This window comes from Lactuca serriola, chromosome 9 (assembly GCF_051521515.1).
Source record: "Lactuca serriola cultivar US96UC23 chromosome 9, Lser_US96UC23_V15, whole genome shotgun sequence".
NCBI lineage: Eukaryota > Viridiplantae > Streptophyta > Magnoliopsida > Asterales > Asteraceae > Lactuca > Lactuca serriola.
The window spans coordinates 179,848,699-179,872,105 of record NC_136416.1 but is presented as its reverse complement, the minus strand read 5'-3'; the positions used below and the strand labels follow the sequence as shown (position 1 = coordinate 179,872,105).

Below are 23,407 nucleotides of genomic sequence, written 5' to 3'. Positions count from 1 at the left end.
AGTTGGAAACTTTACCTTTCTAGACGTATTTCCAACTTGGATCTAGAAGATAAGGCCTTGATTTGAAGAATAGGGACTTAATGAGTTAAGAAGGGGCTGACAGACTGAGGGACTCGACGAGTTGACTTAAAAGTCCCGACTTTGTCGATAAGGAAGAACTGCACGAGTTCATGGAAGAACTCGAAAAGTTGAATCGCGAAATCATGATTTTGGGAACTCACCGAGTTGAAGGGTAACTCGACGAGTTGAGTCAACTCGGAGCGTTGACTTTGACTTTGACTTTGATGTTGACTTTGACTTGGATGTTGACTTTGACCTTGGCTTGACTTTTACCAAGGTTGACCCCCTATAGAGTTATGAAGTACATAATGGGTTCTAAAGGGTGGTTTCATGTAAGGGGTTACACCTAAGTTGCAAAATTGGGCCATTGATGCACTTTCATGGATTTTATAATTTGGGCCTTGATGGGTCGGGGTGAAATAGTCATTTCACCCCCAAGTAAGGATTATGGATCATGGTTTGGAACCAAATTGCTAATTGGGTGATATTTTGGTATTGATAGCCCGAGAAGTTGCCATGACAGTAGCTAAGGATTTCCTACAATGGACTTCAGCAGTGTGAGGTGAGTTACCTTCCCGTAGAAGTGGGTCGAAGGCACCAATGTCGGCCTACTAGTAGTTGATTATAGCAGAGACGATTGTCTTTGTGATAATTGCCTAGTATGCCACTATATGTTAGGTTTTATGTGCTAGATATTCTATGATATTATGTGATAGTGGTAACAGGGGTGGGATAGGCCCCGTTATCGGTCGAAAGGACCGAAGGGGTAGGCTAGCACCCAGATATGCTAGGCAGTATGTGACTTATGTGTTTATGTACTGGGATGATATGTAGTAGTGATAGGGGTAAAATAGTCCCCATTACCAGTTGAAAGAAACCGAAGGGGTAGGCCAACACCCAAATATGCTAGGCAGTTACCGGTTGAAAGAGATCGAAGGCGTAGGCTAGTACCCTGATATATTAGGCGGTTACCGGTTGAAAGAGACCGAAGGGGTAGGCCAGCACCTGGATATGCTAGGAAGTATGTTATTATATGGTATGTGGTATGATGGGGGAACTCACTAAGCTTTATGCTTACGATTTCCAGTTTTGGTTTTAGGTACTTCTTCTTCAAAAAGAAAGGAGTCGGTATGATTGTAGCGCATCACACCATGATTTCCGCACATGAGATCGTTGGGAGTTATACTATGATGTTGTTTTATCATGACATGTTTTGACTATTGATACATTGGTTTGATATGAGTTGATACTATGGATGTTTTTAGACAAATGGATTTATAGTTATTAAATTAAAAATGAAATTTTTGGTCTTAAATTTTGGGATGTTACAAGTTCGTATCAAAGCCCTGGTTTGAGGGATTCAGACACACTCTCGGGTGTATCTGGACTCAAATCTAGGGTTTGAGAAATTTTTACAATGAATTTTTTTTTCTAAAAATCAAAATTAAGGGTTCTGAGAAAGAACAAGGAGTGTGATGCGTGCAATCGGCCGAGCTCAAGTAAGTTTCCCCAAGATACCATACATGTTTGTTATGATATATGATATGATTATGAGAATTGCATGGTAGATTAGGGCTAAGGATCTAGTAAGATGCCTTATATGTCGTTGTATGTGCTTATTGAACTGCACACTAGTACTGATCAGTTAGTGATAGGATGGCATGTTTAGGTTATGCCTGATTGTATGAGCCTTAGAATTGCATGATAGTACAAATTCCTGATAAGAAGATAGAATGGCTTGATTGGAGTATGTTGGTTAGTTTTTCCGTTATCCGAATGTTGCTTGCTTTGTGCTTTGTGGGACTCTTAGCAATGTGAGCTAGCTATTAAGTGAACATGCTAAGTCACATGTCACACGGGCTGGATAATATCAAAGTAATGGATTTGGCCCTATTATGCAGCTCTCATCTAAGTCCAATCGTTCTAGGATTGAGTCTTTTACTCGAAGGATTATCTGATCTCTGTTGCATATGACTATATTTATGAGGTAACTAGTTGACATTACTGGGAAGCTTTCAACAACTGAGGACTGGATGGGCTTGGGAACCTAGGAAAGCCTAGGATATGTTTTAGTGGGCTAGTAGTGAGGTTTAGCGAGACTTAGGTGCATCAGTTTGAGGAAGTGACTTGGAGGATTCGGGAGGATTGCTGAGGAAATTATGGATAGGTATGGACGGTAGTATTGGGCCCGTACTACTGAAAACACATGATCCATAATCGAATTGGTGAGAGTCTTGGAGAATCTGAGAAGCTTCGGGGAGGAGAATCCTTGAGTATGTTTGGATCAGTGGTTTTGTGGTTTTTCAGTTTAGAGATGAGCACTCAGGGAGGCAGTTTTGGTTCAGGATTAGGTCTCGACTCAGGTGGTGAGCCAGCCAAGGGAAGGACTGCCAAGATTTTGAGTTCACGTTGGATTGAGGAGATGGAAGGTTTTTTCCGCACTAGTCCCTACTTCATAGGAGCCAAGGTTCGGTTTGCCTTGGATCTCCCGTATCGGGCGGCAAGGAGCTGCTGGGAATTGATTGTGCGATCTATTATGCTTTTTGAATTGGAGACGATGTCTTAGGAGGAGTTTGTGACCGGTTTGGGGGCAGAGATGTTCCAGCCGTTGCAGTTCGGCCGTTAGCAAGTGAGCTAGTGAGCATGAAAGGGTGTCAGAACCTGAAGGATATCACTTCCGGAGTCCAGGAATGTATGATCGATTTGGAGCACCTTGGGAAGAGAGGGTCGTGCCAGGTGCATATAGTAGAGGGTCCTGGGAAGAGACCCAAGACTTCTAATTATCGGGTGAAAGGCCAGCAGGGCCGAAGTCAGTGTAGAATGTACGGGAAAGTGCATAAGGGAGTTTATCATTCCAAGGGTTTAGGATGTTACAAGTGCGGTGGGGTTGGTCATGTCAGTAGAGATTTTTCTCAGGGGGCAATCCTATTATGCTTTCATTGTGATCGGGTAGGCCACAAGAAGGCCGACTGTCCGAGGAAGAGGGGAGGAGCAATGAAGGCGCCTGCTCTGGCTATTTTTCAAATCTCTGATGGTCGAGAGGATAGGGCAGGAGCCCCAACTGATAGGAGTCAAGCCCTGCAGTGTCAGAAAGGAGAAGTCAGGACTCCAACAGGCGATGTTGTGGGTATTTATCCTTGACTTCTTTCAGTTTTATCTGTACATTATTGTGGGAATTTTGTTTTGGTTTGGAATACTATAGCAGTTTGGGTAAGTGTATCCCTGGTTTATACTTTGCTCTTGTTGGGTTATATCTTCAAATATTGTCATATGCTATTTTCATACCATGAGTTACTAAGTAGTTAGTAAAAGGTCATTTCCCTTCTGCTGGATCAGGGTTTTCAACGTTCTCTCGGTTCATAGTAGAGATCGGTAAAGGGTATTATATGGAAGGCATGTGGTTAGCTTCATCAAGCTAGTCCGCCCGTATCGATGGGATATAGTGGTTTCATCATCTGTTATGGTATATCAACAGTGGCCTATGGGAGAACTTCTGAGTTCTAGCACTACTGTCACTAGGAAAGGAGTGGTAGCAGAAAAATATGGGTGTTAGACTCAAAGGTGTTTGGTTATTGTATGTTCAAGAGAATTGTATTTCGCATGAGTTGTGTTCGGTTAGAGTTCAGTGGTGTTGCGAGAATAGAAGTGGGAACGAGGATTCATCAGCTATGGTAAATATTAAGGCCTCCGGTCGCCAGCATGGGACGTGGATTGAGGTATCAGACTGGACCAGATTTCAAGAGTACTCTTCAAGATTTTAGAGGATGGACGATCATAGGGTTTGACTGGTAATCGATTGCTAGCATGGGTAAGCAAAGAGGTTCGACAGTAGATTATTAGAAAGTAAGAAAGATTGGGAATCCTTCAATTTGTCGAATCTAAGTGGGGGAGAATCGACCAGGTATTCAGGAGCAGAAATAAGTGTGAAACTAGGATGAGTTTCGCATCCCCGTTAGGGAAGAAGGCGGTCAAGTGACCATCTAGGTTGAGGATTATGTGATTTGAGAGTTCGGAAAACGTTCCGACATTTGGTCCACGCCTTTCCTTGGCATCAAATAGTAGGTTTCGAGGACCAGGTTAGAGGTCCAATTAGGACTCAAGTTTAGTTGAGTGTTAGGTTGAGTGCGTGTTCAACCCATGATGGGTATAGTTGGATTGGCGGTAGGACCAAGGTTGGCAGATAGTGCTAGAGTGTTGTAAGTCTACGGGTGTCGCCATAACATTCACAAGGTTGGCAGATAGTGCTAGAGTGTTGTAAGTCTACCGGTGTAGCCGTAACATTCATAAGGTTGACAGATAGTGCTAGAGTGTTGTAAGTCTGCAGGTGTAGCCGTAGCATTCACAAGGTTGGAAGATAGTGCTAGAGTGTTGTAAGTCTGGAGGTGTAGCCGTAGCATTCATAAGGTTGGCAGATAGTGCTAGAGTGTTGTAATACTGCGGGTGTAGCTGTAGCATTCAATAGGTTGGTAGATAGCATGGGAGTGTTGTTAGATCGCGGAAGAAACATTAGTACCCACCAGTTCAGGTACAATAATGAGGGCGCAACAAATCCATGGATTCGTTTATGGATTTCCCCATATGAATTAGACTTGGTTGATCCAGTGATAAGACCGTAGGAACACCACTGCAGTCATGGGATCAAGGAAGCGATGGACCGTTTAAGGGCGTTTATGATATAAGGCTACCCTTGGTCATGTAGCAATCACTTATAGCCTTGGATTTGGTGATGTCAAGATTCGACGTATGGACTCGATCGGTTAGATCAGGAAGTCGTTAAAGCCATAATGGCAAGAAAACTAATGGAAACTATTGACAGACAAGGATTTTGTTCGGAAGTTGTGTGGGGCGATTGTGTGGGAGTCTTTTGGCTTCGCAAAATGGGTCGAAACCTGACATTTCAGACGACTGGAAAACGAATTGAGACCAAGGAGGTCTTAGTGGATTTTGGAAAGTAGCCTAGATGCAGCATATTGTGTCAGGCATTTCAGTGTTTCGGACAGTTTTGGTGTCTCGGGCAGTATTAGTGTTTTAGGTTTGCAAGTACGGACGGAGTAACTGATTGATTGGGAAGTGATAAGTCACTCGCAGTAGGATTAAATAATCTCAGATTAGTTGATATGACCCTGTTGTACAACTCTCGTATGAGTCTAACCGCTACACGAATGAATCTACTACTCGAAGGATTATCTGAGCCTTCTGTCGAGTATTAGTGTTCTGTAGCCGTTTATGCACAGTGACTTTCTTTCCCTTTTTTGCAGTAGTATGAGTGGTGACAGTTTGGTGTGAGGGGTCTGAAAGGGGGTCAGACCAATGAGACCTTAGGTTTAGAATTCTAGGTGAAGTAGGATCTGTTTTATTTGAGAGACCAAGGAGTCGTCCTTCACCAAGCTTGAAGAATTACTCTAAGGATGGTTTTAGTAGATCGGGATATTTTGATTTATGATCAGAGTTGGAAGAGTTATGATTGTTTTGCTCACAGTTGAGAGACTGACAGAGAGTTGTTTCAACACAGGCGAGTTGTCGGGAAGCCAGGTTATGGTAGGCTTCAGGTCTCAGAAGGTAGAATTGGCTTGCAAGGGTTGAAGGTTCGGGTGCTATTTCCAGGATAGAAGTTTTGGTTGCCTTGGGAAGGTCTTTGATTGCGTGGGGTAATGGTTTTACTCTCAGGATGACGGTTGTCAGTACTCATAGGAAACATCAGTTTGGTTCATGACAAATAGTGGGAGTCGCAGGCTTTACACGTGAGCTGTTTCGGGGTAGGCAATTGCAGTAGACTTCGAGGACGAAGTCCATTTTAAGTGGGGGAAAAATGTAACACCCGGAATCTAGAAGGACAATTAAGGAAATAAAAACATTCAATTAGAAAGCCAACTCGTCGAGTCCATGGGGAAGAACTCGACGTGTTGGAAAGCAAGGTCGCATGTTTTTGGAAAACCAACTCGACGAGTTGGACTGGGTTTGGGAAACCCTAAAATCGGGACTTTGCACCTTAGTTAAACAACTTAAGCCCTAGGGTTTGGTCTCATTTCCAACCTCCAAGTTTCAAACCCTAAATCTCGAAACCCTAAACCATTTTTGGTGATTGTGAGCTAATCTTGGGCATTCTTGGTGGGTTTGAAGAAGAGGAAGCTTAAAGGAGGAGCAAGGACGTGTGGAAGGAGAGTAGATCCAGAAGTTGGGTTTCATTTTTGATTCATCTGAGGTATAAAGCTTCAGCCTTGTCCAGAACATTCTTAGATCTAGTCTTAGGATGTTTTGCTTCATGTTTTGTTCAAGTAAGTTGATGGTTGGGATTTAGACGTCCCATTTGGGCCAACCCTTCTGATCTAGGGCCTTGAGGGGAGTTCATGGCATAAAGGTGCGAACTCTATGGCCATGGAAGTCCCATGCAACCTTTAGACCATCATTTTGGTCTTTTAAGCTCTATTAGGCCATACATGCGAGTAAAGATGGGAGCTTTACGTGACCAAATTGTCCCTTGAGTCCAGATTTTATGACCTCATGGTCTATCTTGAAGTATTGATGGCCTTTGGAGTTGGATCTAAGTTATTTTGGGGTTAGGGTTTGAGTTTTATGCGTTGGGATAGGACCTTAATGGGTAAAGTTGGAAACTTTACCTTTCTAGACGTATTTCCAACTTGGATCTAGAAGATAAGGCCTTGATTTGAAGAATAGGGACTTAATGAGTTAAGAAGGGGCTGACAGACTGAGGGACTCGACGAGTTGACTTAAAAAATACCAACTCTATCGATAAAGAAGAACTCGACAATTTGGATCGCGAAATCATGATTCTGGGAACTCACCGAGTTGATTCAACTCGGAGCGTTGACTTTGACTTTGACTTGGATGTTGGCTTTGACCTTGACTTGACTTTGACCAAGGTTGACCCCTGTGGGGTTATGAAGTACAAAATAGGTTCTAAAGGGTGGTTTCATGTAAGGGTTTAGGCCCAAGTTGGAAAACTGGGCCATTGATGGACTTTCATGGATTTTATAATTTGGGCCTTGATGAGTCGGGGGTGAAACGGTCATTTCACCCCAAGTAAGGATTATGGATCATGGTTTGGAACCAAATTGCTAATTGGGTGATATTTTGGTATTGATAGCCTAAGGAGTTGCCTGCTACTTCTTCTTCGAAAGGAAAGGAGCCGACAGGATTGCAGCGCATCACACCATGATTTCCACACATGAGATCTTTGGGAGTTATACTTTGATGTTGTTTTATCATGACATGTTTTGACTATTGATACATTGATTTTGATATGAGTTGATACTATGGATGTTTTCAGACAAATGATTTTATAGTTATTGGATTAAAAATGAAATTTTTGGTCTTAAATTTTGGGATGTTACATAAACATTTTCTTGGAATCCATCCCATTTTACTCCATTTACAACCAAAATCTTGATTTTAAGAAAACCAATTCTAGTGCACATATAAAACCATTTTTATTTCAGTTAGATTTTATAGTAATTTGAAGAGATTTTTCCACTTGAAAATAAAACTCCTAACAATTTTTCAATTTCTTGTGGGTATATTTTCTTTTCCAGGATAATTAAGGAATTGTACAAAAGAGACTTTCATGATGATTAATAGTCTGCAATAATAAAAGTAAACATCTTTTTTTTTTCTTTGTGAAAACCCCAAGTTATCTTTTTTTGGATACCAAAAACCTTTTAAGGGATTAGGCCTCTGTTGAACTTTTTGCAAAAAAAACCAAATAGAGAAAGTTCATATAAGTACTAATAATTACTTCAAATTAGAAAAAAGAATGAAAAACCTTACCAAATGAATATACATGATATAGGACTTGAGAAAGATGGAGATGAGTGGGCAATGGAGGCATAATGATTTTGCCCTACACAGTGAAGCCCAAAAAATAATACTGTAGAAAAAGAAATACAAAAATCCCAATCGGAGCATACTAACATTGAAGGACAATCTACATACCACTAGAAATGCATCAAACCCTAAAAATCAAAACCAATTAAAAACATAACAAAGCAAAAACCAAAGATAAGAGATGAAGAAGAAATGACTATGTTTCGCATTCAAGACCTAAATAGGAGAGTAATAGAGCAAAAATCGATCCTTACGGAAGAACTTGACAATTAATTGATTAGAAATAAACATATAAAAATAAAACCTTATTTACTAATACCATGAAATCGAAAAATACATTGAAATCATCATGGACAGATAATTATTCCATAATATAAGATGAAGGAACATAATTACATAGCAACGAAATCAGTAAATGGCCATTCATCTGATTATCGAATAACACATCCACATGTCGTTACAAGAATCAACATGAATTCCAAGGAATATTCATCTTCCCATAGTATCAGAATCGTGACATAAAAAACATAATCCATTGAATTGTTTGTGATAATAAAGTGCGAACACACATTATAAGATTGAAAATAGAATAAGATTGCCTTACAAATTTTGAGATAAGAATCCATCGATGATTTGGAATTGATTACGTAAAGAATGGAAACTGACCGGAGAGAAATCAAGGATTGAGTAATTGATTACAAAATTCTGATACTTAGGAACTGAAATTGAATGTCGATGGATGATGGGAATCACTGAGCAAGAAAATGAGAGAGTAAAATGATGATAAAAGGACATTTGGCATAAGACAGTGCTTAAAAGATGACACGTGGCTGGTGTAGGGGTCTTTTATTAAAAACAAAGACAAAGATTAAATAAAAACGAAAGGCAAAACTCCGAAAAGCTATTTAAGATTGCTTTTAGATTATGAACTTCTACTTAAAATGATTGGCGAGTCTATTATGTCACAAGGTGGGTCCTTTGACCCACCTAATTTTTCAATATTTACTACAAATTATATATCCAAAATGTTAGGACCTAGCTTAAAAAAAATAAAGGACATATCTTTTGTTGAACAAAAAATAGAAAAAAAAAAAAAAAAGAACAGGTATGTTTAAAAATTTTCATTAACTTAAACAGCTAGTTGTGACTTATCTAATAAGTTAAAAGTTGATTACTAAGGGCAATTTTTATTCTAAATTGGCTTTTGCAGTTGTTTTTAAAAATAGAATACATATATTTATACATATCATTGTTTTTAAAGGTCCAACCGGTCCCGTTGAACCAATTTTTTTGGCAAACTGGTCGGTTGTCACTAATAGCTAATAAACGATTCTTTAGATAAAAAACTGGAAACAAGAATGGTTCCAACTCAAATCGATCAAACTGAACATTGCGGTTCGGTTTTTAAAACCATACTTTTATTGGTCTAGTTGAATATTGGTTAGTAACCACGCGATTTTTTATTCTAAACTCACCACCGCTCAAAATCGAAGGTTTTTTATTTTTATATTTTTCTGAAATCTAAAAATTAAAACTAAAAGCTTCCAAAAAAAGGAAAAAAGAAAAAAGAAAGAAAAAACTCTGTACCAAATCGCCTAATTTGTCTTTTACGTGTTTACCCTACCCACATAATAATAGGGCAAAGTGCAAATTTCTAGAAACAAATGGGCTAAAAGGGCCAAATTTGACAAAAGAAAGTACAAATTTTGGGGTGACAAAAGTACAAAAAACAGAGAACATAATCGATTAAATTAACCGTTTATTTCTGCGAATGACACGTCCGATTGCTCGACATTGCCGACTCGGCAAGTGTAGCAGGAAGAAGATCTGTACTAGGGCACCACATCTTTATTAAACAAATCGAAAGGAGCAGTTAAACCAGTCAATAAATCCACTTCAATATCACTACTTCCTCACTTTCTTCAATAACAATTCTTCATATCGAATGACAACAACCCACATTCTAAATTGTATCCCTTTTTCGAACTTCGATCCTTAGATGCATTACGCATCAATAATGAGCTAATTTCGCAATCCTCCGTCTCTATGTTTATGTTCCTGTTGCATTTTCCTAGGGTTAGCGTTAATTATTCTTGCATCGTGATTCGTGATTCGTGAATCGTGATCCAATCCTCTCTTAATGAATTGGGTTTTACGAAAGATTGCGGATCTTAATGAAAGGGGTTTGCTTTGAATCTTCATTTTATTGATTGGGAAAAAGAGATGGGTGGAAAACAGGGTTCGATCATTCATCATGTGGGCATTGTGTTGTTTTTAATTTGGTTGCTTTCTTCGTTGGATTACTTTCACCCACTGGTTTACTTCCTTTCGTTCATCTATCTCTACCTTGTAAGCTGTTAAATTTGTGTAATTTGTATGTGTGATTGAACTTTGAACTTATTCTTTTTGAATTGCTTCATTTTTTTTATTCATTTTTTTTAAGGTTCATGATCGTTATGCAATGAGATTGAGAAGAAAGATACAGTTTGAGGAGCGAAAACAAGCAAATCAAAAGAGGGTGATTCACTTGAACAGTTGAACTTCACTACTACTTCTGAATTTTAGCATAAAGTGATGATTTTTTTTTTTTTTTTTTTTTCTTATAGGTACTTTCGGATTCTGAATCTGTAAGGTGGTTGAATCATTCTATTGAAAGGATATGGCCAATATGTATGGAAGAGATAGTCTCACAGAAAATTCTACTACCTATCGTACCTTGGTTCTTACAGAAATACAAACCATGGACTGTTGTATGAAATATGAATATGTTTTCCTTTACCCTTTTCAATTTTCTTTATATTAAATTAAAAATTTTTGTAAGTAAACTGTGTAATGTAGAAAGAAGCTGTGGTTCAGAATATATACCTCGGAAGATCTCCTCCTATGTTTACAGATATGAGAGTTTGTCGTCAATCTACTGGTGATGATCATTTGGTAATTATCCATGGGATTCTAGTGTTAAAAATGTTTTCATTTTGGTGGATTTTGAATTTTTGTAAAAAATTTGTTTTAAGGTTCTTGAGTTGGGGATGAATTTTCGGACAGCTGAAGACATGAATGCGATACTTGCTGTGAAACTGACGAAAAGATTAGGGTTTGGCATGTGGACAAAAATGCATTTGACAGGAATGCATATTGAAGGGAAGGTGAGTCCCTATTAATCTACATGAAGATGTAGATACTTAATTTTTATGTAATTTTTTCCATGTTAGGAAACTGGCCTCAAAGATTCCCAACAACAAAAAGTAATAGAAAAATAATAACACAAGAATACACGTGGAAAACTCAAAAACCGAAGAGAAACCAATACCATGGGTCTCCAGAGAGAATTTTTTTTTTCACTATATAACACTTTTTGAAAATCACCTAGATTAATCTCTCAAGCCAACCCTTAATGACACACACATAGTGACATAGTCTCAAAAATAAATATCACATCTATTCTACACTCTAGAAACAAGAGAAGAAAGAAAAAAAAAATCAAATACTTCGAAGTGTATTTTGATGGACATATAGAAACCAAAGCCTCGGACTTCTTTTATAAACATATTTGTCACTATTGATATGTTTTTTATGCAACTTTTTCCAATTTATTATATTATTTAAGGTGTTACTTGGGGTGAAATTCCTTCCAAATTGGCCTTTTGTCGGCCGTTTGAGGGTGTGTTTTGTTGAACCACCGTACTTTCAATTGACCGTGAAACCAATTTTTGCTCATGGGCTCGATGTTACTGAACTACCTGGGATTGCCGGATGGCTGGCAAGTTATCTTACATTGATTTTCAAATCTCTTTTTTTTTTTTTTTTTTTTTTTTAAATCTATGTTTAATAAATATTCTTTTACTTGATTAGGACAAGCTTCTCACGCTTGCATTCGAGGAGACACTAGTTGAGGTAGTAGATTTCTTTAGAATTCATTATTATCTTACAAAAATAAATTTAGAATGTTAAAATACAAAAAATCAAATGTTTTCCGTTTTTTGTAGCCTAATATGTTGGTGGTGGATCTTGAAAAATTCGTTTCACCAAAAGCAGGTAAACTACATGACCTTGGTTTTGTGTTGAATCCATTAATTATCTTAATATATACTTTAAATTTAATCTACTCTCAATCGTAACATATTATTATGTGTAGAACCTTGGTTTTGTATTGATGCCAAAGAGCCAGTTGCTTACACCTTAGTGGAGATTATTGAAGCATCGGGGATGAAAGCATCAGACATGAATGGTCAGTTTCCATTAAAAAAAAATGAACAATTTCTTGTGTTAACAAATAAAATAAACTTTTTTTCAGGGTTGGCTGATCCTTATGTAAAAGGACAACTTGGTGCTTATAGATTTAGAACAAAAACACAAAAGAAAACATTATCCCCAAAATGGCAAGAGGAGTTCAAAATCCCCATTACAACATGGGAATCACCGAATATTTTAATGATTGAAGTCCGTGATAAAGATCACTTCATTGATGACATCCTCGGGTTCGTTTTTTTGTTATCTTTTTCACTAGATATCTAACTATAAAAACTAATCAGTTAACGATTTTGTTTCAGGGATTGTTGTATAAAAATCAATGATCTTAGAGATGGCGATAAACACGACATGTGGTTACCTCTTCAAAACATCAAAACAGGAAGATTACATATCACAGTAAGAGTCACCGAAGTCGAAAAAAAGTCGACTTCACCACCATGTGAAGTGGATGCATTATTCGACGAGTTAAAAAAAGATTCTTCCATACCTAACACCAGGAAAGGAGCCGCCTCCGGCGACCACCCGCCGGAAAAACCGCCGCCAGTGGCCGACGACTTTGAACCCATCGATGTTGAAGGTCAGCGACAGACTGGCATATGGGTTCATCATCCAGGATCGGAAGTACCTCAAATTTGGGAACCGAGAAAAGGGAAGAACAGGGTCAAACCTGGGTCAAACTTAGATGACATCAGTTTCTCAGATGACAGCTTGGAAGGGAATAAAGTAAACACAAGAAACCGAGTCAAAAGAGGTTTGACTAAAATTGGGTCAGTTTTGAACAGAACCCTAAAAACAGAGGGTGAAAAAAGTAGAAGTTTTAAAAAAAGGGAAAATTATGAAAATTGGGAGTCACAATCTCCATCTCCGCGACAAAATGTTAGGGCCGTGAATGAGAATGGGGTGACGGTAAATTTAGTTATGGAGGAAAATTTGCTGTCCCCTGATGGGGACATCAAACAGGACGAAATTTGTCCGGAGAGTCCTAAAAGGAAAGTGAAAGATGTGGCGAAAAGTATATTGAGACATGCGGGAGATTCGGCTAGAAGTATGAAGCATGTGCTTTCTGGTAAGGGGAGTAAAATGAGAAGAAATGCGGAATTGGCGGTGGAATCAGACTCTTCGTTTGAGGATTCCATTCCGTCGCCTGATTGTGAAATTGAAGGAGAAACAAGTCCACGAGTTGGTGTGATTGATTCCGTGGAGGCTGTTGAGACAACTCCGGAATCGGAAAACGGTTCCCGAGGAGATGATGTTGAAAGGCAAAGAATGGATTCGCTTGTAGTTTGATAATGAGTTATAATTAGTTTGTTGTACTTTTTTCTTGGATGTATGTAAATGGAAATGTTTCATGATGGTGCTTTTGATCTCAATTTTTAAGCCATTTCCAACATATTATATTATTTTTTGCACCAGAAAAGTGTAAATTTTCTTGAATACCTAAAGCAGTTTGTACCATTTAAACAAAAAAAAAATGTTAAAATTATATTCTATTTTTTGGGCTGTCTAAAAAGACATTCCATTTTACCATATAGACATCCTGTGTGTCTTTTTTTGAAATATTTTGATTGGTTGAAATTGCATTGTTTTCCAAAAAAAATTGATTATAAATAGTTAATTATAAATTGATTTTTTATAATGGGATCAATGCGATATCTAAATAGTGTCTTATTAGTATCACATTTTTTTTTAACTTATATAGATATAGATTCTCGATAATACTTTTAGATTTTTTTTTTGGTATTTTACAAGTTTAACTTGTGTCTGTCTTATCACTAAGAATTCTATAAGTCATAGAGAATTATAATTTTTGTCAATGTGTATAGCATAGCTGGTTTTTTTTTAATTTTGATCCGAAAAATTTTTATTGCACTTTTGACCTTTGTTTGATGTTCTTGTGACAAATTTGTTCTTTGTTCCAAATAAAATAGTTTTTTTTTTTTTTTTTTTTGTCACTATTTGGTGCCAAAACTATCCATTTTACTTGGAACATGAAACCAAAAATGCAAGATAAATCTTTTTGAATTAGTTATCATATTAATATAACAAATATTTTTAAAAATAAAAAGGTTAACACCAAATTTGCTGTTTTACATATAAAAACCAAAAGTGCATAACACCATATGAGAAAATACAAATTCAGTGTTAAAAAATCAAAATCATGTTAGTTTGGAACATTTTTTCCATCAAAATTGGTATAAACAATGAGATACCTAAGCATCTTTTGTACTATATATCAAAAAATACTTTATTAATTGCTTCTAGTTTCGAAGTATACACTGAAGGATTTGCTTCCACATTGACAATTTTGGTAAATACCCATTTTCTATCATATGTTTTAAAACCAAATCAATATCTTCAACAATCTTTTTTTCACAAAGGCCATGGATGATCAATTTATATGAATCAAAACTTGGAACCATTTTCATGGATGACATCTTTTTTGCTAAATTCATAGCCTTGATGTACTCTTTGCTATCGATTAATGCATACAAAACCTCTTGATATGTGCTTGGAATGGGTTCACATCCTTTTAGCAACATCTTCTCAAAAACCTCAATGCTTTCTTTGATTCGATTGTTCTTCCTTAAACCTGAAATCAGTATGTTTATGGAGATTGTATCAGGCTCCACACCTTCTGTTTCCATCTTGTGTAACAATGAAAAAGCTTCCTCAACACGACCAAGTTTGCACAATCCATGCATCAAAGTTGAAAAGGTTCTCACATTAGGCTTACAATTTTGTTTAGGAAATTCATCGAACACTTGGAGTGCAGCATTTATGTCTCCGTTTTTACACAAGCCTTTCATCATGATGTTCAAACAACAAGCATCGATTTCAACTCCTAATTTCCCAGCACCCATGTAAACCTCATGGATTACGTCAAACTGCTTGGTGTTTACAAGCAAATTCAATACAAAATTAAACGTTTTGGGCGTTGGCCATGAACTGTAGTTTGGCATATCGAAAAGCGTCTCAATTGCTCTATTTATTCTACCAGCACGAAGCCCGTAAATCCTGATGACATTGTAGAAAAACCCATCGGAAAGTCTACACCTTTTATCGACCTTGATTCTCTTCATTACTTCTTCAATTCCATCGAAGTTCTTGGCTTCTGAAAGATTATTTACCACGGATGTGTACAGAGCTTCATTGGGATTATAATCTTTCCGCTTTGAGAGTTGATTAAGAACAGTGAGGGTCGAATTGGGATCTTTTAGGGTTTCGAAAATCTTGATGACTTCAGTTGGGCTTAACCAGTCTTTATGATTGTGTAATTCGAGGGGATCGAGTTTTATGGAAGAATTGAGTGAAGCAGTTGAACGATACCACTTCAGATTGATTTTGGGAAGTTTGGTAACGATCGAACGAGAAATCATCTTATTATTCAGGTTTTGGTTCAAACAAAAGTGGAACCTGCCATAAACTGATAACTTCTTGCTCCTCGTATGAAATGCCTTAAACTACTTGTTTCGTACCTATATATGAAAAGAAGGCCAAGTAGGTTTTGTAGGGTTTAGGCTGTGGAAATAGTGTTCCTCCACCACTGCCCCTGCTACTCAACAATTAGTATATACGGTCACAAATGTCTATAACCAATTTAGTTTCAAATCGACTTCTGATGCGTTAAATATAAACTGCCGTGTCATATCTTTAAAGACATTTGTCAAGGCGCCAAGCTGGCACATACAAACCAACAAGTGAAGATGTTAACCAACAAACGAAGATGTTAGGAAGTAAAGCAGATAATTAGTAAACTTATAAGCACATAAGACACGATTTTTATGTGGTTTGGTTGAGGTGACCTACGTCCACAGGTAGAAGGAGAGTATTCTTTTATTTTAGAGTTCTCAAACAGAGATTACAAGTACAATTACACAGAGATTCGTATATCACTCTAGAATTCAAGATACAAAATGACCTAGCATTCATCCCTATTTATATTTGAGAGATCAGACTTAAAACCCTAATGGGCCAAACCCATTCGCCCATAGGCCCATGAAAGGTGTCAACCAATCACAATCCGCCATGCAGCATCTTCTGGAATATTCTTGAGCATTATCATCTTCTAGGCATACTTGGATCAACATGGCACAACAAAGGAATCAATATGGCACATCATGTACCAAGATAGTCCATGATGGTGCAACAACTTCTCCATCGCGCAACAGCATCTCCAAACGGCGCAACAAGGAGTATGGATAGCTCAAGAACATCAAGCTTTGAGCAACATCATCAACATGGAGCAACAGGCACATGCATGATACAACAACAAGCCTCATGGCGCAAGAGTGAACATGATGGCGCAAGAGGAGTGCCATGATGGCACAAGAACAACATTCTTGGCCCATCCCTTTATCATATGGCGCAACAAGCATCCCTTGTTGCTCCATATCACTCCCAAGTGCTTCAAACCTCTTCTAGTTACTCCAAACCCCCTTCTGTACGATCTGTTCCTTTGGAACTTGATCCATTCCTTTGCTAGTCGATCCATTCCTTTCTCAGATGATCTGTTCCTTTGTCGCATGCTCCATGAACCCCAAGTGCTCCATTTAGTTCCAAGTGCTCCAAATGCTCCACGAACATGATCCAAATGCTCGAGTCACATTAAACAATCTCCACATTAACTTGAGCATCCTATGAACTCCACCTCGAACAAGAACTTCCTCTCCCTTCCCGCCATTCGTCCCCGAATGGACCTTTTTCATGCGAACATCAACCAAGTCCAAGCAAAGCTTGAACTTCTCCGTGGGCAACAACTTTATCAACATATCTGCAGGGTTGACTTTGGTATCAATCTTCAGTATTGAAAACTTGTCTCCTTCCAGAATATCCCGAATGAAATTCAGCCTGAGGTCAATGTGCTACGTCTTTTCGTGATACACAGGGTTCTTTGCAAGACTTAAAGCACTGTGACTGTCACAATACCAGACATGCTTCTCCACCTTCAGACCAAGACTCTAAATAAGTCCTTGCAATCCTCCTTTATTGCTTCCGTCATGGACATGTACTCAGATTCAGTTGTGGACAAAGCAACGGTATCTGGCAACATTAACGTCCAACTGATGGCACATCCGAATAAAGTGAATATGTAGCACGTACGTGACCAGCGCTTGTAACACTGTAAATTTTCAAACAAATTTTTCATTTTAAAATCATATAATTCTCATAACACATTTCACAAAAATCCCATTTATTTAAATTTACAAACGTAACTCCATAATTGTTTGATTAGTAATCCAGGATCCTCAAAACATAACTCTTTCTTTTGTGTGTACAATCAAGCCGGCTCCTTCCCGCGATCCTGAGAAGAACCTGAAACACATATCACATAACACGGTAAGCATGAAGCTTAGTGAGTTCCCCAAAATACCACACATATCTCATTAGCATCTCATGGCTATACTCAGATAAGACCCTCCGGTCAATGTGTCTCAATGAGACCCTCCGGTCCTAACTCAATAAGCTCATAACAATAATACTTAGCATAAATCACAAAAACATAATGCAGAATATCACAATACACAGGTAAGCACATAAGACATTACAATCACACAAAGATACCACTCATGGTAAGTATAGTGAGAAGACTCACCTCGGATGATGAACAACTCCTATAAACGCCGCTGTTGCGCATCGGCCTCTATCTCTAAGCCAAACCCACAAGTAACCCAATTAGGAACTAAGTCCAAACTCTCACTCAAGGTTTAAAGGTAGCCCACTAACCATCCCATCCATAACCCAAAACCCATTGGGCTCACCAAGGCCCAATAATAAATGGGCTCTCCCGAGGCCCAACTCTCAAGTCTAGATGGCAAGCCCATCACAAGGGCCCAAGGCATATATATATATATATATATATATATATATATATATATATATATATATATATATATATATGATATTCCTATGATCCAAATCTCTAGTACACAAGCCCAAAAATCCAGGCCCAACCCTCAAGGCCCAAAATGAGACTTAGCCCAAAAGTTCACAGTGAGGTTACGTGGGGCGTACCTCCCTTGGTACGCTCAGCATACTCACGAATTTCGATTTACCATCGGGGACACTTGGTCGGTACGCGGGGCGTATTGGAATTACGCTCAACGTACTTCCCAGTTTCACTCTTTCTACTCATTTGGTCTTAATCAGTTAAGACCTTGGCTCATATCACATATTTGGACTTCCTAATGGCTCTTACTCCATAAAGTCAGTGACTTTAAGCCTTTGCATGGAAGATAAGGTCACAAACACACAAAACTCTCACTCTTCTATCACAAAATGCTCGTATCTCATGTATGGCTTGATTCCAATGTCCAAGTCTTGATTTTTATGACGCTACACCACTAAATAAACTCAAAGGGGTTGATCATAGTCTCTGGAGGTCAAATATCACATAAAGTCTCCAACTTTTGGGACAAAACCCTAAAACACTCTATTATGATGCAAAAACAAAAGAGTGAGAAAGCTTTGAGCTTTATATCTCCAAATGAAGCTCCCAACACATATATGCTCAGATCTATAGCCTGGACTCCCATTTCTTCTTCTTCAAAGCTCCTTCTTCACTCCAAGAACACACAAAATCGCTTAAATGCTCTCAAATGGACACACACAAGCTCAAGAACGAGGATTAGCGTTTAATAGGGTTGATTGTCCGAGGATGGTGGCCATGAATGAGGCCATCTTATTATTTATATAGGGACACCCTCTCATTTAGGGTTTTCACTCTGTGCCTAGTACGCCCAACGTAGCCTCTAGTACACCCATCGTACTAGGTGGATCCGCTTAAAAGTCACGCACATGAGTACGCTAAGCGTACACACACGTACGCCCAACGTAGTCAACTGCCACCTTCTCAAATAAGGGACTTATCCTGCGAAAACTTCAAACTTCCATAGATTCCTTGATATAACTCCGTTTCTAATGAACCACATATCCACGTAAAGGTGACGAGAAGCCCTACGCTTCTAGCAAGTCTTCGCATCCCCGATGCTTCCTCATTCCCAGGTTGCAGCCCACGAGCCCTAATCACGGACGATCCGAAAACAGGATGTTACAATTCTCCCCCACTTGAATAAGATTTTGCCCTCGAAATCGCTCCTTATCATCACATAGATCGAACCCAATAACCCGAGAAGCACCACCGAAAGGACCTCATATCATACAACAATCTCTTCCAAAGACACCTGAACCCAACAGGAACTCCCGACCCCGAAGAAGGACAGACCCTTCCACGAATGTGGTACTCGATCTGTCTCTCCAGAACTTGAAAACTCTAGTGGTCTGTCTCCCTGCCAGACTACCCACGTAAAATATCATCATGTTAATCGCTCATGGAATAACAGACTCTAAGAACATTCTACCAATTCTGATTCTCTAATCGATCCCGGTCGAAACTCAAAAGGAACGGAAAGGTCACATCCCACCAAGGACCCACCGCGTGAACAACTATCAAAACTCATCTGGAAGAATGAACCCCCAAAACTCTGTCCTCAGAAATAAGAAAATGATCATGCTCGCTTGGAAGTATCCTCTGACATCTATAAACATAAATACCAACTTCCTCTCAAATATCCCTTCCAATATTGAGCACCAGGTAAACTCTCGACCCAATAGTTGAACCTCCAAAGGTTAACCACTACACGCCCAAAAACGACTTATCTGCTTCCTTCTCAAAATAACTATCTCGACCCACCATGACACACAAGTCATGAAGTTCGCTTTACCCCAAGTGAATACTACAACCCCATCTGAAGTCGTCTCACCTTCGACCTCTGTCGTCTACCACCTACTGGTTTCATGCGTCTGGCGGTTCTTCCCATATCAGCGAAACTGACCCACCTCAGTCTAAGACATCAGATGGAGATCAATACCCCTCAAATTGAAACCCGTCTACGAATTCGGAACCTCATCACGCCTACTCAACACCCGAATTGTCCCAAACTCAACTCGGGAGTCTGATTTAACAGCATAATTGGAACCACTCATTTCCAATCTGGTACTCAACTCATACCCGCGATTCGCGAATTTATGCACACACCATCTCTCCAATTCTTTCCGATTATGATAATCCCTCCTCAATCCGAGATATAACGATTACCGAATGTCACAGAGACCCCAGTCTCGCCCCTGGTCTGGCAACCAGGTTCGCGAAGACTCAAGTGGTAAGGCTATCCAAGCCTAAGAACCTCTTTGCGTCATATTCTAATTAGTGAATAAGATAGCTCCCCGCAGAACAGTATTCACTTTTATCGACTACTAAGTGCTACGCCCCCTAGTCTTAAGACACTCCTTTATTGACTCATGAATTCTACGGCTCCCCGCAGATTCACTACACCCTCTCACTGACTCGTGAATGCTACAGCTCCCTACAGTATCACAACACCCTCTCAGTGTGGTGTTCAAATCCGCGGTTGAAAGGATTGCTTTCTGCCGTCTGTCTTTTCCTTCTCTCTCTTCTCTTAGCAAAGTAGGCTCAAGTCAAACTTTTGGCTTGCTACAAGCTGGGCTTAGGGACTGCTGCCAGCTGCTTCCCCTATAGTCGTCAGCTCGTTTTTTACAGATCCGATCGGGTGTTCATAATCTGGAGTAAAAGGATTCGAACCTTTGCATGCCGGTACCAAACCCAAAACATCTTCCACCTCTCCCTATAAACTCTATCCTCGGTGTACCCCATGCTTTATCTTGGTCCTGCAACCAATCGTAAGAGACATAAGTGTCTCGATCTTCTTACTCAGCCCGTCATCATCTCCCGTCATGTCATTTTCGATGAATATCACTTTCCTTATTGTGATTTTCACCCAACCCATTTTGACTCTAACTATGATCAATTTACTACTGATGATGATCCTTCTCTACCTCTTACTCCTACCTCGGTTTCCCCTCAAAACGACCAAGTAGTCATGCCTTCTCCTCTTTCTCCTCCTCTTCCTCCTCCTCCTCCTCCTACTACTACTACTCCCCCTCCTCCTCTACCACCTACTAGTCATCCGATGACCACTCGGTCTGGAACAGGTTCCATGAAACCTCGTATTCTTCTCAATCTCTCCGCTACTTCCAACATCTCTCCTATTCCTCGATCCACCGCTCTAGCTATGAGTGATCTGAATCGGAAGTCAGCCATGGATGCAGAAATGTCAGCTATTACTGACAATCTGTAACATCCCCAAAATCTCGGTCAGAAAAGACCGATTTTCATTTATGCTTTTAAAATAATTTTAGAGTAAATCCTTTTGATTTGAAAGAGTTGCGGAATTTGTTCCCAAAAACAAAACAATGATAAAACAATGTTTACCAAAGCAGTTCATAAAAGAAATGTATTTTCATTATATAATCAAAACTCGGGGTGTCATGTTCCGATACAGACCAATAAGCATAAACGATAACATTACAAGTCATTCAACAAATATATACCTATACAGACTTGTAAACAAAACAACTTGATGGTTCATCCATCTTATGCCCTTGCGCCACTTCCTATAATACAAATAAAACTGAGTGGGTCAGGCTTGGGAGCCTGGTGAGCATATAGGGTTTTCAACCCACAATAAATAATTATATTTAATTTCCACCAACCAACAATAACCCAATTACCCATTCCCGTTATTCTCACTTTATGTCCCTAAAATAACTAACACAAGGGACCTAGTCTAAGAATATTTCATCGGGACGACAACACATGCTTCGGGGGTTCCTCAGCAATATAAGTCAAATAAGGCAACCATGAGGGGGATGGAGTACAACGAATGAACACCCAAGTTCATTAACACCTACAGGTGGCGAGCCTGCTAATGTTCCACATGACTGTCTAGAAAAGTCCGTGGTCGTCATCTAAACTCCGCTAGATGACTAAATCAAACAACAACGAGGCCTCTCATCTGTTTATTACACACCAACTATCTACCCATGTTCTACCCAACATATTAGTAGATAAAAATATACATTTTTATACATAGTTTACAAAAAACTTTATAGCATGCTTTAATCAATACATACTCCACATAACAGATCAGGCACACACACATAACACGTATTTCATAGAGAAATAATCAGATCTATAAGATAGAAGAAAGTGAATACACATTCATACATATAAACAACAATATACTTAATACACTCAAACCATACTTGTATTATTATCGTGTTTATGAAAGGTAGTATACACTCACTTGATCAGAAGAGGATCGGATAGCACTACGGCTTGCAGAAGTAGTATTCTTCGATAGATCTAGAAGATCTCCACAAAAATCGAACTTCTCGCGGGCAGAGCTTCGGATCGGGAATCTTACTTCTCGGGATCTTCAGGACCTCGGGACTTGCTTCGGGGCTCGGGAATGATACCGGGGCTTCGGGGTACTTCTGGCACGCAAAATGATGCAGAACGGGAGAGAGAAGAGAGAAAAAGAGCAAATGAGCCGGCTGCCCTCGCATCCTATTTATAGGAGGCTGGAGCCTCGGAGTACGCTGGGCGTACAACAGTATGCGGGGCGTACGCGTCCGAATCGTCATGGCATGCGTCATCCGAAGAACTCGAGTGCGAGGTGCGTCATGCTTCGCGATACGCTGGGCGTACTTCGGATCAGATCGGTGACTCCTTCGGATATACATCCGAATTAAAGATTAAATTTAAATATTAATTATTTAATAAACTTCGGAAATTCATATCTTCTTCATACGAACTCTGTTTTCGACGTTCTTTATATCCACGCGTAGGTGAGACTACGCTCTACAACTTTCGTTTAGACTCCGTCGGCTAATTTTGACTTTATTTTTATTAATTATTTTTAGTAGGCCGGGACAGAAAAACTTCGTTATAAATTCATAACTTCTTCGTTTGACGTCCGTTCTCGCCTAACTTTTCATCGTTTCGATACCAACAACGAGATCTTCGATTCTCGTTTAGATCGATTCGACTAAAAACCGCTCGATCTCAAATCGAGTATTTCGGGCTGCATACTGCTAAGTCGAAACTTCAGAAAATCATAACTTCCTCATACGAAGTCAGATTTGGGCGTTCTTTATATATTTGGGAACCTCATTTCAACTACTACAACATTATCCAAAGATATCAAGTTTATTTTACACTTAAATTTTGTCGCTCATTTTATTCTTAATTAATCAAATCACATAATTAAGCAATTAAGCACAAAACACATAATACTCAAATAATATACTTCTATTATTTCAAAACGGGTTACAAAGGTTAACCTAGACTATTACATCAACGAAAATGCCTAGCCTGGAAACGCGGGCGTTACAA

The 23,407-nt window shown here is 39.1% G+C and overlaps 2 protein-coding genes across 2 annotated transcripts; one reads left to right on the top strand and one right to left on the bottom strand.

Moving 5' to 3' along the window:
- The first annotated feature begins 9,666 nt into the window (after positions 1 to 9,666).
- Positions 9,667 to 13,553, top strand: LOC145074482 (C2 domain-containing protein At1g53590-like). The gene is made up of 11 exons (XM_079020851.1): positions 9,667 to 10,251; positions 10,346 to 10,420; positions 10,509 to 10,652; positions 10,741 to 10,836; positions 10,917 to 11,048; positions 11,510 to 11,662; positions 11,755 to 11,796; positions 11,889 to 11,937; positions 12,038 to 12,130; positions 12,197 to 12,380; positions 12,453 to 13,553. Exons 1-11 carry the CDS (start codon positions 10,126 to 10,128, stop codon positions 13,438 to 13,440), a joined length of 2,082 nt encoding a protein of 693 aa, XP_078876977.1. The 5' UTR covers positions 9,667 to 10,125; the 3' UTR covers positions 13,441 to 13,553.
- Positions 13,554 to 14,360: 807 nt separating this feature from the next.
- On the bottom strand, positions 14,361 to 15,736 carry LOC145077250 (Pentatricopeptide repeat (PPR) superfamily protein). The gene has a single exon (XM_079022993.1). The coding sequence runs from the start codon at positions 15,528 to 15,530 to the stop codon at positions 14,412 to 14,414; it is 1,119 nt and encodes a 372-aa protein (XP_078879119.1). The 5' UTR covers positions 15,531 to 15,736; the 3' UTR covers positions 14,361 to 14,411.
- Between the last annotated feature and the right edge of the window lie 7,671 nt (positions 15,737 to 23,407).

Excerpts from the sequence above, each read along its gene's own strand:
- LOC145074482 (XM_079020851.1), top strand. The coding sequence starts at position 10,126 with ATGGGTGGAAAACAGGGTTCGATCATTCATCATGTGGGCATTGTGTTG. Across the intron at positions 10,837-10,916 it reads CTACTGGTGATGATCATTTG|GTTCTTGAGTTGGGGATGAA; the intron begins GTAATTATCCAT and ends ATTTGTTTTAAG. Across the intron at positions 11,663-11,754 it reads CTGGGATTGCCGGATGGCTG|GACAAGCTTCTCACGCTTGC; the intron begins GCAAGTTATCTT and ends TTACTTGATTAG.
- LOC145077250 (XM_079022993.1), bottom strand. The coding sequence starts at position 15,530 with ATGATTTCTCGTTCGATCGTTACCAAACTTCCCAAAATCAATCTGAAG.